Source organism: Tubulanus polymorphus, chromosome 12 (assembly GCF_964204645.1).
Source record: "Tubulanus polymorphus chromosome 12, tnTubPoly1.2, whole genome shotgun sequence".
Lineage (NCBI taxonomy): Eukaryota > Metazoa > Nemertea > Palaeonemertea > Tubulaniformes > Tubulanidae > Tubulanus > Tubulanus polymorphus.
Window position 1 is genome coordinate 10,615,800 of NC_134036.1, and position 15,597 is coordinate 10,631,396.

Consider the following 15,597-nt stretch of genomic DNA (forward strand, 5'->3'; position numbering starts at 1 on the left):
CCTCCATATCCACGGTATGGTCAACCTATCCCTATCAGATGCAACACACAAGAAATGATAATAAGCGAGGATTCAGTTCCTTTTCGAAGTTTTTATTATCGCAGTTTTCAATAGTATTGTTGTGTTGTGTCCATTTCATAACCGTAATTCTTGGAATTCTGAATTCTATAGGCCCCTAATCGTGTGGTACAATGACCTTTCAGAGTTCTTCTTTTTTAGCGAAGAAAAAAGTGTTATTCGTAAAACCTTCGCAACTCACCATTGAACGAGACCATCGAAATCGAGTTAAGGTGTTTTTCTAACTTTCATATGTTTTCTAAAAAGCTCCTCATGTTTGCTCTCGTAATGTTTGTGGTTGCTTCGGATGCGTACTCCGAAGAAGCTGCGCGCAAGTTACTAAAACTATTTTGAATCGCTGTATTCTGTGTCCACGTTTTCCCTTAAATCAAATTGGTCACTGTTTGAGACGTTACATGGGCGCGTCTACGAGATTGAAATGATGTACCGTAATTTTTGCAGATTCACGACGATTTCGTCAAAGCAACGGACATTGTAAAGGTGGTTACAATGGAGATGACGCTGGTAGCGGAAGAGGAAAAAGTAATTGATAGTCAAACCTATTACGTTATTGAAATTGGTTTTGAAACTAGTTTACGTTCAATTGTTTTCTTCTATCTAGGAGGCACAAAACGCGCATGCTATACCCCTCATCTGTGCACAGCGTGGTACCCAGGCCGTTAATAGCTGAGACAAGCGGCATTTTTTGAAAAGTGCCCTCTTTACAAACATTTTTGTTATCATCCAATAGAACAGCCCCTTTTTCAAAAATTATAATGTTAGATACGGCCCTGCATTCGTGTTTCTTTTGTCAAATATCATCCAAGATTTTTACCAATAAAACTTGGAGATTAAGTAATAACCGGGTACTGTTCGATGATTATTTAAATTTTCCAATCAAGTTTAGACGGGATTTTGAGAAATTTTATATTTTGGATACATTTGTAAGCTGTTCAATGGTTGGCTATGCATAGTCCTTATTAGTGCATACCAAATTACGATAAATTGTGTCATATCCAAGTTTTCTATTGAAACGATAATGTCGTCAGAGTACTACTGCATCAAGTTTTACCTCTAGGCCAGGGATACGCGTATAGTTTATGTAATCCGCACGAAACAAGCACGAACTCGCATGTAACATTTTGCAATATTTCCAACTTCAATAACGTCGCTGTTAACAGACTTGCCGGAACAGAGAGATTTCCTATTGGACATTTGCACTCAGTTCCATGTTCGTAACTAAGTAGTAAATGTTCACATCTTTTACTTGAACGATTTAGCGGTATGAGTTGCGGGAACTGCGGTGGATGACGTTATTCGTCCGTCCATGACGTACCTTGTTGTGTCTGGTAGCTGTTGCGTCACTTCGCGGTCAATTCTAAACTCAAACTGTGAACTGTTTTGTGCTTAACTTTCGACTGTTTAGTGTGCGGGGACTGCGGTCTCGAATGAACTTTTTTCCGATTGGGTATCCAGAACTTTAAATGCGGTTTTATGATAAACTATATCATGAACTTTAATATGCGTTGTAGTGTCGAACTCTAAGAAATAGTTACTCGTTATAATGAATTGTTTACTAATGTTCTTTTTCAGGATTTGTTCTAGAGGTATCAGCGGGATATTCACGAGTTGGTTTAAATTCAAAATTTCGGGACGAAATTTAAACTGGATAGGGAGTGTTGATCCACAGCTAGATTTTCGTAGTATTTGAAAATGTTTCGTAGTATTTAGAAATGTTCTTAATGTTGTTTCCGTATGCGTTGGGGTTACGTTAAAGCCGTCAGACAAGAACGTACTAGTAGTAAGAATTACGAAAGTTCTTGTTTGATGCTTTCATCTACCAACGCAAACCATAAATCAGTCTATAAACAACAGTTCTTTCTCGGTTCTTCTGCTGTGAGATCTGGCAAACATTCAGAAAATCTTTATATAAAACTTTTAAATAGTGGAACCATATTTGGTTGGGTCGGAACAATGGAGTGTATTTATAATGAGGCTCGTGAAGGGATCACGCTGATACTTGATGATATTCCCGGCTACTTTCCGTAAAAGGAAAAACCGGAAGTTTAGGAAGATGTGGTTGTTTTGCTTATCCTGTATTAAAATAGAATTAGTTAAATTGTAGATAAAATAATTAGTATAAGTATTTCAAATAATTTAAGAATTGATAATCAATCACAATGTATTCCGAATCGTAGTTAATTATAATAATTAAAAAAGAAACAATGAATTTGTACTGTAATTAGAAAAGAAAACAAAGTTTTGAAAAGATATTTAATTTGAGTAATCTAAATGTTGTTAAAGAACAAATTGTTAATAATCGCTAATGTTTTAGAAAAATTAATTTGTGTTAAATGTTAAAACTAGCTGTCTGAATTTTCTGTTGTCTGTATGCGCTTGTTGGTAATTCACAGACAATAGCTGCTCTCTCAACAACGACTAGCAAGGAGTGAGTAAATCACAACGCGTCATGACAGGAAGGTTGGAAGGAAAAAGTTAGTTTAGCAAATCAGTTTTGAAAATAATTTTAGATCAGCGAATCATTAAGGCCAAATTCTATATGACCAAAACAGTTATGACAGTAAGGTTGCTGCTCCTTGCCAAAAAGTCGAGTGGGAGAGTCGGTATTTTAAGAATGCCGATTCTTTCTATAAAAGGGACCCGCATCTTGAGAGAGCAGTCAATCGAGAGAATCTGTACCTTAGTAAGACGAGTGTCGACAGCAGGACAGGAGAAGCTTCGGAACGATAGGGATTCATATACAATAGGGATTAGGAAAATCATTCTTTGTTCAAGGTAAATAAAATATATTATCTTCAATATTATCATCCGGTATTTCAATTTATTCATTCGGATTTGTGCACGGACACGTTCTCTCGCCAGGGCCTTACTCAAGTATTTTATAGATAACGATTAAAGAGAGGATTGTGACCGGTGTATCAATAGTAAGGAAGGATTTAGCAAAATAATATACATGTATACTTTTAATCGCGCTGTTGTTTTAATTTACCATTAATTAATTATTACTCACACAATCAGTTAGACATCTGTCAATTCGACACCTGTGATAACAGTTTGTTTTGTAATTAATTGTGTGCTCAAACATGTCTATCAACTTTTATAGTATTATATAAATAGAATGTAAATCCATGAACAGCAGTTGAGTTTGAGACGAGTCTTGAAGCCTGATCCATCTTGCAGGCAAATTCCCAAGCTACTCGATTGAGAATCTAAAGAATAAAATTGTCTACGTTTAGTGCTGAAAACTACTAGCTTTGTTCTCTCATTGTTGCATAACTCAGGATTTAATCGTAGCTGGAGCTTCCCCGAAAGACGAGTTAGAACAATTAGTGTTGTTAAAATTACACGGTCTTACGTGAAAAACATTCGACCGTTCATGATGGCCGTCGGAGAATCAAGCAGCAAATACGTATTCACGACGAGAAGGGGCAGATTCTCTCGTCGTCCCTCATGAGCAAGTGCTACTACACAATTCGGTGGGAGATGTTTCCGAACAAGCAGAGGTTTCGCGTCAGCGACAAAAGGAAGTTGTTGATGTCGGCTCTGCGCGAAATGGGTGGCTCGCGCAAAGCAGCAGTGCTGGCCAAGCAGCTGGCGCATTCGCTTAAAACGGCCAATATTTCCAAAAATGGATGTATTTTTTCACCACAAATGGAGGAAATAATAATAAATCGAAAAGAATAAAATAAACACCGACAGAAGGCTCGATCGTGCATTCCTATGACAGACCCGAGTACGTGACACCAATCCTCGAGAACCATTCAATTCGTGCCAAACAGGTCGTCGAGTTTGATTCGACTATTCATCGAGACAGAGATCAAATATCGAATGCTACGATTTTAGCCTAAAATTTCGTACCAAAATGTTATCTAAACTATCCAATAATCTTTAGTGGAGATTCACTTTATATTTCCGTATACCTTTATACAATGGTGCAAACTCAATCTTAATGTTGAAGGATTTTGCTTCAGGAATTAAGAATATGGTCTAAGGCTTTGTGCAGTCACGCGGCACTATTGTGTAGTAGAGCGTATGGCAGGTCTCCAGTGAGTGATTCTCTATTGCATAGTCGTCTTTTTATACACACGTTCACCAGACATCGCCGCGTACCGTACACATCTACTCCGAGTGTAGAGAAAAATACTATAGTTTTTCCATCACTTGAGAAATTAACTCGGAGATTGATCACCGAACTACGTGTAAAGATCTACGGAATTCCTGCTGCGATTTTCTTCAATTTCTTTGAGGAAATAAAACAAGAATAAAAAAAGTTTCCCAAACCCTCACCAATCAACTTAGAATAACAAACTAATATTGTAAGAAAAGTCGAAGGCCCCTGTTGGAATTACTCCGCAGCCTGGACCGGTATTGTGGGATAAATAAATAATTTGGCCAGAAACGACTAAATTAAACATAATTTACCCCACACCAGATATTTCGTAGGACTCACGCATTAGTAACCTCATTCCAGGGAGGACAGTACTCTCGACTCGCTCGCTTACCGGAGATCAATTCACATCCTGACCCGCCTCCTCCGAGACTCGAACCTGGACCACAGCAGTGACACACTAGTCGCCGACCTACTAAGCCATCCGGTCCGCCCGAACATATTCGTCGGCCGCGACTGAACAAGTGGTGACGTCACCGACGCCTAGGACAGCGTGAAGACAATTCGTCTGGTTTTCGCTTTTTAAGTGCTAATTTAGAACAGCAATAAAGAACAAATATGAAATACTGATTGTATTCAAATCCAAAATAACTTCAATGATCTTTGGTTTTATATAATTTATTTTATATCATCTATTGTCGACAATCTAAAATCCAAAATCAATCAGTTCATAGATTCAACCTGACTATTATGATATTTGACATTTTTGGCATTTTAATCGTTTTTTTGTCAATTTATGATGTCCAGACCGGCTCGTATCAGAGTTGTAGATTAATCTAAAAACGATAATGTGAATCAAATGTCTATAACATGTATAAAATGATATATTAGTTATTTCATATATACTATAGGCATTTGATTAACAGATTATTCTTACAGTATTTGCAACTCTGATACGAGCCCCTGTGTCCTATACCACTTAGGAATTAGATAATGACAGATAATGACTAGACCTGACCATCGATTCTATAGATATATCGTTAATTCCGTAAATTCCCCCGATTACATCAATATATAACAATTTGCTAAATTCAAATTCGATACTTAGTCGACTTTTTTCGTTAGATACGGTTACAAAAAGCGAACGCGAACCACCCGCTGCGTCTGATTGAAACTGCATCGCCATACAAGGATGACTGTGGCCCAGGCGCTGAATAAAAGATGCACACGGTGGTCCCGGGCTTGCGAACCCAGTAATGACCGATACTGATTCTGAGAGGTCCGGAATGTGGATTACCGGGTTTACATAGGATTTTATCCAGTTTCAAATCCAGAGTTTCCAGTTTCAATAATCGGTTTACTAAGTGAGCAATTTATCATTATGTGTTAATGATAATTGCAGTGGTACATGTATATACACATATACGTTAGATTGAAAAAGTCAAACAACAAATATAAACCACTACAGCACCCGCATACATTAAAAAGGAATTCTGACAATTAACTTCTCATCTTTATTTATAAGTCGTATCACAACAACCATCTTCAACTGAGATGCATTCCCAAGTTCCATTTGTCTTGTTGCACTAATTCTATCCTCCGAAAACACGCGTTCCTCAATCAAACACAGTGATTTTCTCGGAATTCGAACCGTCCGTGCACTGTTTAAAGGCGAATATATCCTCGATAATTATACACTGTCTTAAAACGTAACGAAACCTGTAGTCAGCAACTTGTCTGTGGTTTTGGTTTAGTCAATGAACTCGAGTTCTATGGTTTAATTTTCACGATCAGATTCACCCAAGTCCATCCGATGAGAACAGCTTACCACCAACAGTGGAACCTCGTTACAGCAAAGTTTACTGAACCAGAAAATATGTTCGTTATATCCAGTATGCAATTAATCAAATTTTCTTACTTGGGTCGAAATTCTATATTTGTTAAAACTCTTCAGTTGGCGTCGCCACGCCTCACGTGACAGCTTAAACAAAGAGACTAGGTCGTGGTCACGCCTCAAGTGACGGTTCCTATTACCCCCGATAGATGGCAAAGTAGTCAAGCCTGGCTGCTGACACTGAGTCAGTATGCTCTATAGAGAGCCAGTATGCTCTATAGAGAGCTCACAAGCGATTGTATATACTCTACACACACAGCCAGTATGTACTGGTTGTCGTCGGCAACCAGGAATGTGAGTGTTGTATCAGCGGTTTTGGACCATATTCCTTGTTTCGACATATACCATACCCAGCTCAATTATCGCTTAGAACATATCAATCTTTGAACTAAACAAACTTGCAAAATGCAATCTTATCACTAAATAAACTCTCAAATTAATGCTTGAATAAATTTGAACGATTTCTTTGAATTTCATTTGAATAAGTTTCATTTTTAGGAGCCTAATTATCTGAAAACCCTGGGTCATCTGGGGGGGTCAAGATGACCCCCAGATGACTCCCTGACACGTTTTATATCAAGGAAATGAGATATCTAGAGGATTCAGAGGATCAACATTGAGGAAACCCAACGAAACCAAACAACTGAGAAGTGATTACGAAATCAGCGAAAATTGAGTGATTTTCACTTTTTTGAGACCCTGAGGATTTTTTGAAATTTCTGAAATTTATGAAAGAAAATAGCTATTTACTATTTTATTTGTATAAGATTCTGGCTTCTAAAGTGCAATACAAAGACTTTTTTGGTTGCGTGACCTCAACTTGACCTCAGGTTTTGGGGGGTCCTACCTTGCACCCGTAGGTCCAAACTTTTTATAACTAACATTTTCTGGTAGAGATACCTATTAGCTTCATAACAGATATTGGTTTTAGGAGGGTCTCTACACTGGAAATGTATCTAACTTTACATAGAAATCATAAGACAATAAAGGCCAAAATGAATTCCCCACATTGAATGGATAATGAAGAAATATATCCCCAGCGGAAAAATCCGATGAATCGTTGTATCCGAGTATGTTTGTAATGAGGTTTCACTGGTAGTGGGGAAACCCGTATGCCAGACACATATCCACCATCAGTACGCTCGCTATATTTAATGTACGTACGAATAGAGGTGTAATGTGGCGTGGTCAGTAACCCGGTCAATAGCTTATGCGGCTCTAAGTCAACGCTTCAATGAAATCAAAATCATTGAATATGGCCGCTGCGTAAATTATATGACATCATCACCATAACGGTATCGAGAAGAGTGGTCGCCCTTTGAAGAAAATTTTAGAAGGTCTAGCGATATATGGCAACGGAAAGGAATTGCTGCATTGATTCGCCCCATCCGGAAAATGCAATTGCCATAATGTGAATCCACCTATGACGTTATCAAACGTAGTTACACCAAAACCAAAGGAAATGACAATGACCAAATATATATTTATATATAAAGATATTCTTTATTCTGAATTAGAATATGGATGAATTATTATCACAATCTGTCGCCTGGAAGGACATTCTAATAATACGTGAACTTCATCGTCCTGCTATTTGCGGTTTTGTGTTCGGTACTTTACCGGAGAAAAACTGATTGTCCACGTTCCATATGTATTCAGCGCTTTAGCTGAGACATCTGACACCAGACATTGGACATTTTATCAGCACACTTTCAAAAATTGATCGTCCACACTTCAAACGTGTTCATTCTCCCCTTGAGACGTTCTTAATCGAAAACCAATTTCAAACACCAGGCATTAGATAGTCTATCAGCACACTTTCCAATACATCATTTCATACTGAATCGGTGAATGTCTTAAGGGATGGTTTTTAGGGCAGCAACGGAGTAGATTTGATTTTTAAAAAACACATATTGGCTTCAGATACGTAAAAGATCAGTAAGGTTTTTTTTCTTAGAAAATTTGTGAATCGATTTACCCACAAAACTCGTAAAAACGAATCCCAAATATATTAATGATTAACCCAAAAAATCGTAATGAGTGTCCGCAAAAAATTATTTATGATTATGATTAAAATTATGCGAAAAACTATATCACCTTGAAATGTAGAAGGTATGATAGATAATCTTTCTACATTTACTCAATTCTCGATTATCAAAATGAATGAATCAGTCACTTTTATAAAAAAAACCTCATGATCTAATCCAAAAAATTGCGATGGTTAAGACAAAAGTTTAGATTAACTCGAAAAATTCGGGATCATTAACGCCAAATAATCACAAATCATTAACACCAAAAATAGTAAAGAGTAATTGCTAAAATCATGCTGATTCACAAACAATCTGTTACAATTAACAAAAATATGCAAAGAATAATTATCTTTGGAATGTAAACGTCATGATAGGAAATTTCTCTACATTCACTAAATTCTCGATTATTCAAATGAATAAATCAGTCACTTTTACAACAAGATCGTCATGATTCTTATTACCGAAAAAATTGAGACGATTGAGACAAAAAAGCCGTTAGTTAAACACCAAAAAATCGTTATGATCAACACCAAAATTCGTAAAGAGTAAATGCAAAAATCGTTTTGATTTAGTAACAAACAATATGTTTCAATTAACAAAAATTATGCATAGAACAGTCATCTTGAATAATCTCTCGACATTCGTTTAGTTCTCGGTTACCTTATTACCCAACTGAATAATCTCTCGACATTCGTTTAGTTCTCGGTTACCTTATTACCCAACTAATTAACATGACTTTAATCAGTCGATTTTTATACAAAATTGTTAAGATTTCCACCAAATAACCGTAATGATCGACCTAAACAATGTTATGATTAGACTTCAAATAATTGCGATGAGTATCCACAAAAAATCGCTACGATTTACAAAACATGTTTCAATTAACAAAATTATGCGAAGAACAATTATCTTGAAATGTAGACGGTATAATAGATAATCTGTTTACATTTACTAAATTCTCGATTATCTGATATTGCACAATTGATTAACACGATTGAATAAGTCGATATCATTACAAAATCGCTCTGTGATTCCGATTCAGTCACAAAAAATCGTAATGATTAACCCCCGAAACATTGTCATGGATGAATGACAAATCGTACAAAAATGTTTCAACGATTAAAGCCAGAAAATCGTCAACATTAACAAAATACGTTTTTAACAAAAGATCACCAAAATACCTTCAATCATTTCAATCGATACAAGACAAACCGTTTCAGTTAACAGAAAAAAAGGAATCGAAAATGCTTTATCGTGATTTTCGATTCGAAATCTGGATTTATATGTAACCTATAATAAACCATTCCTTTATAAGTACGTCGCCGCCTGCTGCATACGCTTCGTTTTCGTGCGCAAAAAACACGTAGTCGAGTCAACGTGGAAGAAGCGTTATACATTTCAAAACCGAGCCTCTATCTGAAGTTGGCGTAGATGTCGAAATCGCGGAAGTACAAGACGAGAATTTCGTGCAGAATTCGAAATTGAGCCTGAAACAAAAGATAAAAGTACGTAGTACTTAAGACTCTCAATACGCAGGGAGCTGGGAACAACTTCGCCAATCTGGATGGTGCGTCACCTTAAGCGTTTAGGAGACAACTTTCCCGTCTGGATGGCGTTTCCTACCGCGTAGGTAGAAGCGGGGTGTTTTGATTTTGTTTCACTTGCTATTTTTCTGACTTTTCCCTGACATGCACGTTATTTTCCGGGACTTAATCTGCTAAGAATCCGATCAATTAACGCAGTCAAATATGCGTAAGACATAGACGGAAACTGTTTGATTTTACGCGCGATCTAACAATCACAACAAATCTAACCGACTTTTGCCTGATCTTAAGCTTTTTTACGAAATCCCCTGATTTTTCTAAAGCAAAGATATTTCCCTGATTTCTCCGTGATATCCCGGTAAGTGGCCACCCTGAGGTGATCAGTATTTTACCAATCAGGACGGTGTCTCCTAATATGACAAAGAGGCCGCTTTTTCAAATTAACGATCGAGAAAGCGTCACGACAGTGTACTGTGGTATTAGATTCTCTCCAATCAAAAGTATCACAGATACTCACGCAGTTGGGGATGAATTGAGCGCGTGTTCTCCTCATGTACTGCAGTTCGTTGTAGATGTCGATCGTATCGTCAGAGGCCGCTCTGCTCACTAAATCGTAGGCTCCGCAAAACAAACCAGTCCGCGTCGCGCCATCCCTATCAAACCACGAAAACAAAATCACGATTTGTTACTGAAAACGGCCTAGACCCCATTCTAATCGACTTTAACAAATCAGTAAAATTATGATTGGTTACTAATGACGATCTTCTCATTCTCGATAACTTCAACGATTCAGTGAAAATATGATTAGTTACTAATGGCGACCTTCTCATTCTCGATAACTTCAACGATTCAGTAAGTTATACTTACATGCAATGTACTAGAATCGGGCTCGTTTTGCGTTCGTTGGTGACGATGTCGACGAGCGAAAACAACGTCTCTTTACTTGGAAGCAGTTGATTGGCGTCCCATTCCGTGAACTGGAATTGGCAAACGTATCTCGCCGCCTACAAGAACAATGCGTACACTTCCAGCTTGAAAAAGAAGAGTCCCTTAAACCACCTTACAATGCAAGGATACCATTAAATATGCCCTTGGGTATCATTGAACACCCTTAGCAACATTTGAGTACTTTTCTCTGAGGGAAAACGATTACTATCATTGAAGATAATTAGCAGAAAACACCGCCGATGGAAAAAAATGAACTTACGCCGCCTTTCTTTTCTACCTCGAATTCCCGGCTGACAACTGTGGAGTTGGGGACAACGATCGCACCTCCTCGTGGCGTGACGGTGAACAATCCGTAAGTCGTCGGTGCGTCGTTCGGCCAGTAGTCGCAGTAAGTCTGTATATAAACATATAATATATTATAACGGATGCTCAAAAGTTGTTTAGAGTTCAACGAGTGCATAGTTGAAATGGTGACAATTAGAATTCCGTTGTTACTACGGTACTTATCGACCGGTTATCGTTAACCACCCTTTGAACAACTGTAGTTTGTCTCGTGTGTACTAACCCGGTCATTTTGATCATCTTGGTGCATCATGACGAGTATCTCGCATCCGTGATCGAAAACCGTGCACCAGAATTCGTTGACGGTTGACGGCAGCGGCGTCTGAGTGGCGATAAACATGTTGTCTCGAGTTGAAGTCTGTAAACAAATGATTTTATCAACACGAGTCTATTACCACGAAAAATGTCTTCAACTCACTGCTTTCTCGCTACAGCTGTGAGGAGAGGTGGTTCACAGAGAACCTATTGCACCTGTTCTACTCGCTGCACTCCCGCTACAGCTGTGAGGAGAGGTGGTTCACAGAGAACCTATTGCATCTGTTCTACTAGCTGCTCTCCCGCTACAGCTGTGAGGAGAGTAGGTTCACCGAGAACTTTTTCGTCGAGACACCTGTTTGTATATATATAGATAATGAATGTTTCTACTCACGTGTATAAAGGTCGCGTTGACGAAGGTCGGGTTTTTCACCGGGTCGGCGGCAAATTTGTCCATCGACGGTAACGGAACTAAATGTTGCTTTTCAGGTATGATATCGGGGTGTCGCGATTTGGTGACTATATTCGCCGACTTGGCGTACGCGACCGATTCGTTACTTTGCACGACTGTCGACGCCTTGTAAACCTGTAAAATAACACCGTGAAGATCAGTCTCTCGAATTCAAATAAATTTTCGGTTATATTCAAATATGTAGTTCGCAGCTTTAAGGAACGCCTCAATCGAGCCCTATTTGACAGGCATTCACTTATGCGGACTGTAGACAATCAGTTTTTTGAAACTGTGCAGATAAAATATCTAATATCTAGTGTTTGTAGTTCATTTTCTTTTGAACATATCTCAGGTGAAGCACTGAACACACTTGAAGTGTGGACAATCACTTTTTCGAGTGTGATAAAGTGTGTAATGTCTGGTGTTTATCGTTCATTTTAAATTCGAAATGTCTCGGGTGAAACATTGAACAGAATGTGTGGACTATCAGTTTTTGAAAGTGTGCTGATAAAATGTCTAATGTCTGGTTTTTTGTAATTCATTTTCAATTGAAAATGTCTCTCATATGAAGCACTGAACACATGTGAAGTGAGGGCGATCAGTTTTTGAAAATGCGCTGATAAGATACACGTATTCACAAAGCCCGGTGTTCGTTTTTTTGTGTATACGTACCAAGAATTGCTCCTCGATTTTGTCGTAGATCGCCAACGAACGCGACGAGACGATATCGGTCGAATCGAGCAGTCTGCGGTACGACTGTTCGAATCCGGCGACCGGATGCCGCGATACGCCCAACACAAGCTGCTCCAGTAAAATCTGGTGCACGAGCAGGTACTGTTTCTGTAATCGAGAAGAAAGAAACCACGAGTCAGTACCGGCAGATGAGGCTGGCCACTTTCCACCCGTTCCAAAATCCCCTGGGGCCGGTTTTAAAGACTGGTACTAACTTTAACCCGGGGGCTAACTTAATTCATTTTCAATTGAGTTAACCCCCGGGTTAAAGATAATACCAGTCTCTAAAACCGGGCCCTGGGTTTTTTCCCTGCCATGTGATTACATAAAATTCCCCCTGAGTGAATCAGAGAAATTACCCGGTTTAAAATGTTACAATCCATTCATATTTGATTGAATGACGTATTGATAAAGAAACACGTGGTCAGTATCACTATTCGAATTCCCAGAGTTTACTAGGTGTTTGGTCAAACTTGTAAAACTCCCTGAGTAATCCCCGATTTTTTCCTTACCAGATTTTGGATCATCTCCGGCCTGCTATCCCGCATCTGTTTGTATATGGAGAAAATGCTCGCTTTGCCGCAGCGAGCGATTTCGTTCATCAAATACTCGGCCGCCAAGTAGCTGCCTGTCCATCCACATCCGGAGCTTGGAATAAAGAGAAAACGACATGTCACTTTATGCGTTGATAAAATGCCTAATGTCTGTGGTGATCATTTTCAATATTTCACGTCGAATTCTGATCATACGTGTGAAATGTGGATGATCGTTTTTTAATTTTGAAGTGTGCTGATTAAATATCTAATGTATGTTGTTTGTAGTTCATTTTTCAATTAAAAATGTCTCAGGTGAAGCGGTGAACACATGTGAAGTGTGGACGATCAGTTGTTGAAAGTGTGCTGATAAAATGTCTAATGTCTGTTGTTTGTAGTTCATTTTCAATTAAAAAATGTCTCAGGTGAAGTACTGAACACATGTGAAGTGCGGACGATCAGTTGTTGAAAGTGTGCTGATAAAATGTCTAATGTCAGTTGTTTGTAGTTCATTTTCAATTAAAAAATGTCTCAGGTGAAGTACTGAACACATGTGAAGTGCGGACGATCAGTTTTTGAAAGTGTGCTGATAAAATGTCTAATGTCTGGTGATCGTAGTTCATATTCAATTTTAAACGTTAAAAGTGAAACCGATATCACATAAGCGTTGCGCGGATTGCTTGAAAATTTACCTGCAGTGGACGACTACCGGTCCGGGGATGCCAGCCATGCGTTCCTTGATGAACTGTTGCAAAATGACGACCTCCGAAGCGGGGAACGGCACCCCGTGATCGGGCCAACCCTTGTATTGGAATATTACCAGATCGTGGCTATCGCACTTTGGCTGGAATGGAACGGGTTATATAATGAGGAAAAAACTAGAATCTTTAGAACTGGGCAACTGCAACACGAACCATCCCACTAGAGAAGCACGCAGCCTTACATTGTCGGAAAGTTTATAATTTTCGATCAACTTTAAACTTGATTTTAAGACTCTTGAATCCATAAATCATCGCAGGACCATGAATATTTACATCGACGAATTTATTTCTACTCAACGATTGGTATATTTTTCATTTACGATCGAATTATTATTTAAAAGAAACCGAGTGATTTTGACTAAACAATTTCGCGAACAGAGCGGACGATCCTTCTTTGCGGTAAGTATAGGATTTTTAGATTTGAGAGAACACGAAAGATCTATATACCTTCGATATCGTCAGGTAGTGACAGTAAACCACCGGATCACTGTATATTTTCGTTTCCTTGCGAATCGACACGGTCAAATTCCCGTACGTTTTCGGCGCTTCCGTCGGCCAGTACGGCGTACATTTTACCTGAAATCGAATAGCACCCTATTGTTTCCAACGAATTTTATGTTCCGGAGATCCTTCATTCCGAGGGTGAAAGGGGTTTTTAACGGGGGAAATTTCATAGATTTGACCAGAGAGGGCGATAGGGTCACATTTCAGCTCGCTTTATGAGCCTAAATATGAGAAATGCATTAATAAATGCATATAATAGGTAGCTATCATTTGGACCCAGTATTAACGCATCATTTTTGAACAAACCACGATCGAAGAAATTATCCGCCGCAATATACGTGTTAACTACCTTTCCTCCTTTGTTGACCTCGGTGAGTTCGGTTAGTATAACGATACACGGACATTTCAGCTGCCACACCATCCGCCATTGGTCTTCGATAGTCGACTCCAACGGTGCTGAAAACGTATAATGACAGTATCAGTCCACGACCCGGACCGTCCGTCGCGTTCGGGCATCGTGTCTAATATCCGGTGATTATCATTCAATTTCGATCGATATATTTCAGGTGAAATCCTGAACACTCGTTTATCTAGTACGATCACGTTTTTTTCTCGTGAAGTTTGTTATTAAAACGTTTATGTCCGATGTTTGCGAGGTTCAGGCTGTACATTGATACCAGCAAGATTCACTTGCACCGGCAATCGGTCGTATATACTCCGCACATTTATTGAAGATTTTCAATAGAAAAAACTATTAAAAAAACTGCAAGGTTCAAAAGTCTTTACATTTTGAAAACAAGACAAAGCTGATCGCCATTGCTTTACTAAAACGATGAAGAACGCAAATAAATACCTTGACAAGCGATGTGTCGATCTCCCAGTACAAAGCCCTGCAAGTTCAACAACGAATACGTATTTGTATTGAATAAATACGCTTGTAATTATTAGGTAACCCCCTATAATATCTGTCCCTACGCCTCATCGCACCCCCTAACCTCATAATTACCTGTATGTAGTTGGCGTTGATATAGTCGCTATAAGGATCAGCGCCCGGCTCCACTTCCAGCACGACTCGAGAGGCATCATCTGGAAGATGAAAGACACAGATGGTCGAAACGACAAATTACGATAATCAGGGCGAGGAGAGCTGAGCGCGGTAAAAATGAGATCAACGTAGTAAGCATTGACAATGATAACAACATTTAGTACAACGCTGTAATTCTATGCCGCGATTAAGTTCGAAATGTCAAAGTAAGCCTCAGAAAAATACAGTTTCGCACAGCCAAAGGAGCCGTAAGGTCAGAAAAAGGAAGAGAACCTAACGCGGGAGTTAGGAAGAATTGGTAAAAAAGCAACGAAATTAATGCAAAATTCTAGATTAGAATTGAAGAAGCAAAACTCCGAAGAGCACACTTAC

The 15,597-nt window shown here is 38.8% G+C and overlaps 1 protein-coding gene across 1 annotated transcript in view; it reads right to left on the minus strand.

The window, feature by feature from the left end:
- Positions 1–7,594: 7,594 nt before the first annotated feature.
- Positions 7,595–15,597, minus strand: part of LOC141913853 (uncharacterized) — a 36,862-nt gene continuing 28,859 nt past the window's right edge. The window contains exons 20-32 of the mRNA XM_074805017.1: positions 15,187–15,266; positions 15,034–15,070; positions 14,530–14,636; positions 14,124–14,252; positions 13,608–13,759; positions 12,895–13,030; positions 12,323–12,490; positions 11,594–11,785; positions 11,168–11,302; positions 10,862–10,996; positions 10,522–10,658; positions 10,172–10,307; positions 7,595–9,597 (exon numbers count right to left, since the gene is read on the minus strand). Coding sequence (XP_074661118.1) covers positions 9,523–9,597; positions 10,172–10,307; positions 10,522–10,658; positions 10,862–10,996; positions 11,168–11,302; positions 11,594–11,785; positions 12,323–12,490; positions 12,895–13,030; positions 13,608–13,759; positions 14,124–14,252; positions 14,530–14,636; positions 15,034–15,070; positions 15,187–15,266 — 1,619 coding nt within the window. The 3' untranslated portion in view covers positions 7,595–9,522. The remainder of the gene's footprint in view (positions 9,598–10,171; positions 10,308–10,521; positions 10,659–10,861; positions 10,997–11,167; positions 11,303–11,593; positions 11,786–12,322; positions 12,491–12,894; positions 13,031–13,607; positions 13,760–14,123; positions 14,253–14,529; positions 14,637–15,033; positions 15,071–15,186; positions 15,267–15,597) is intronic.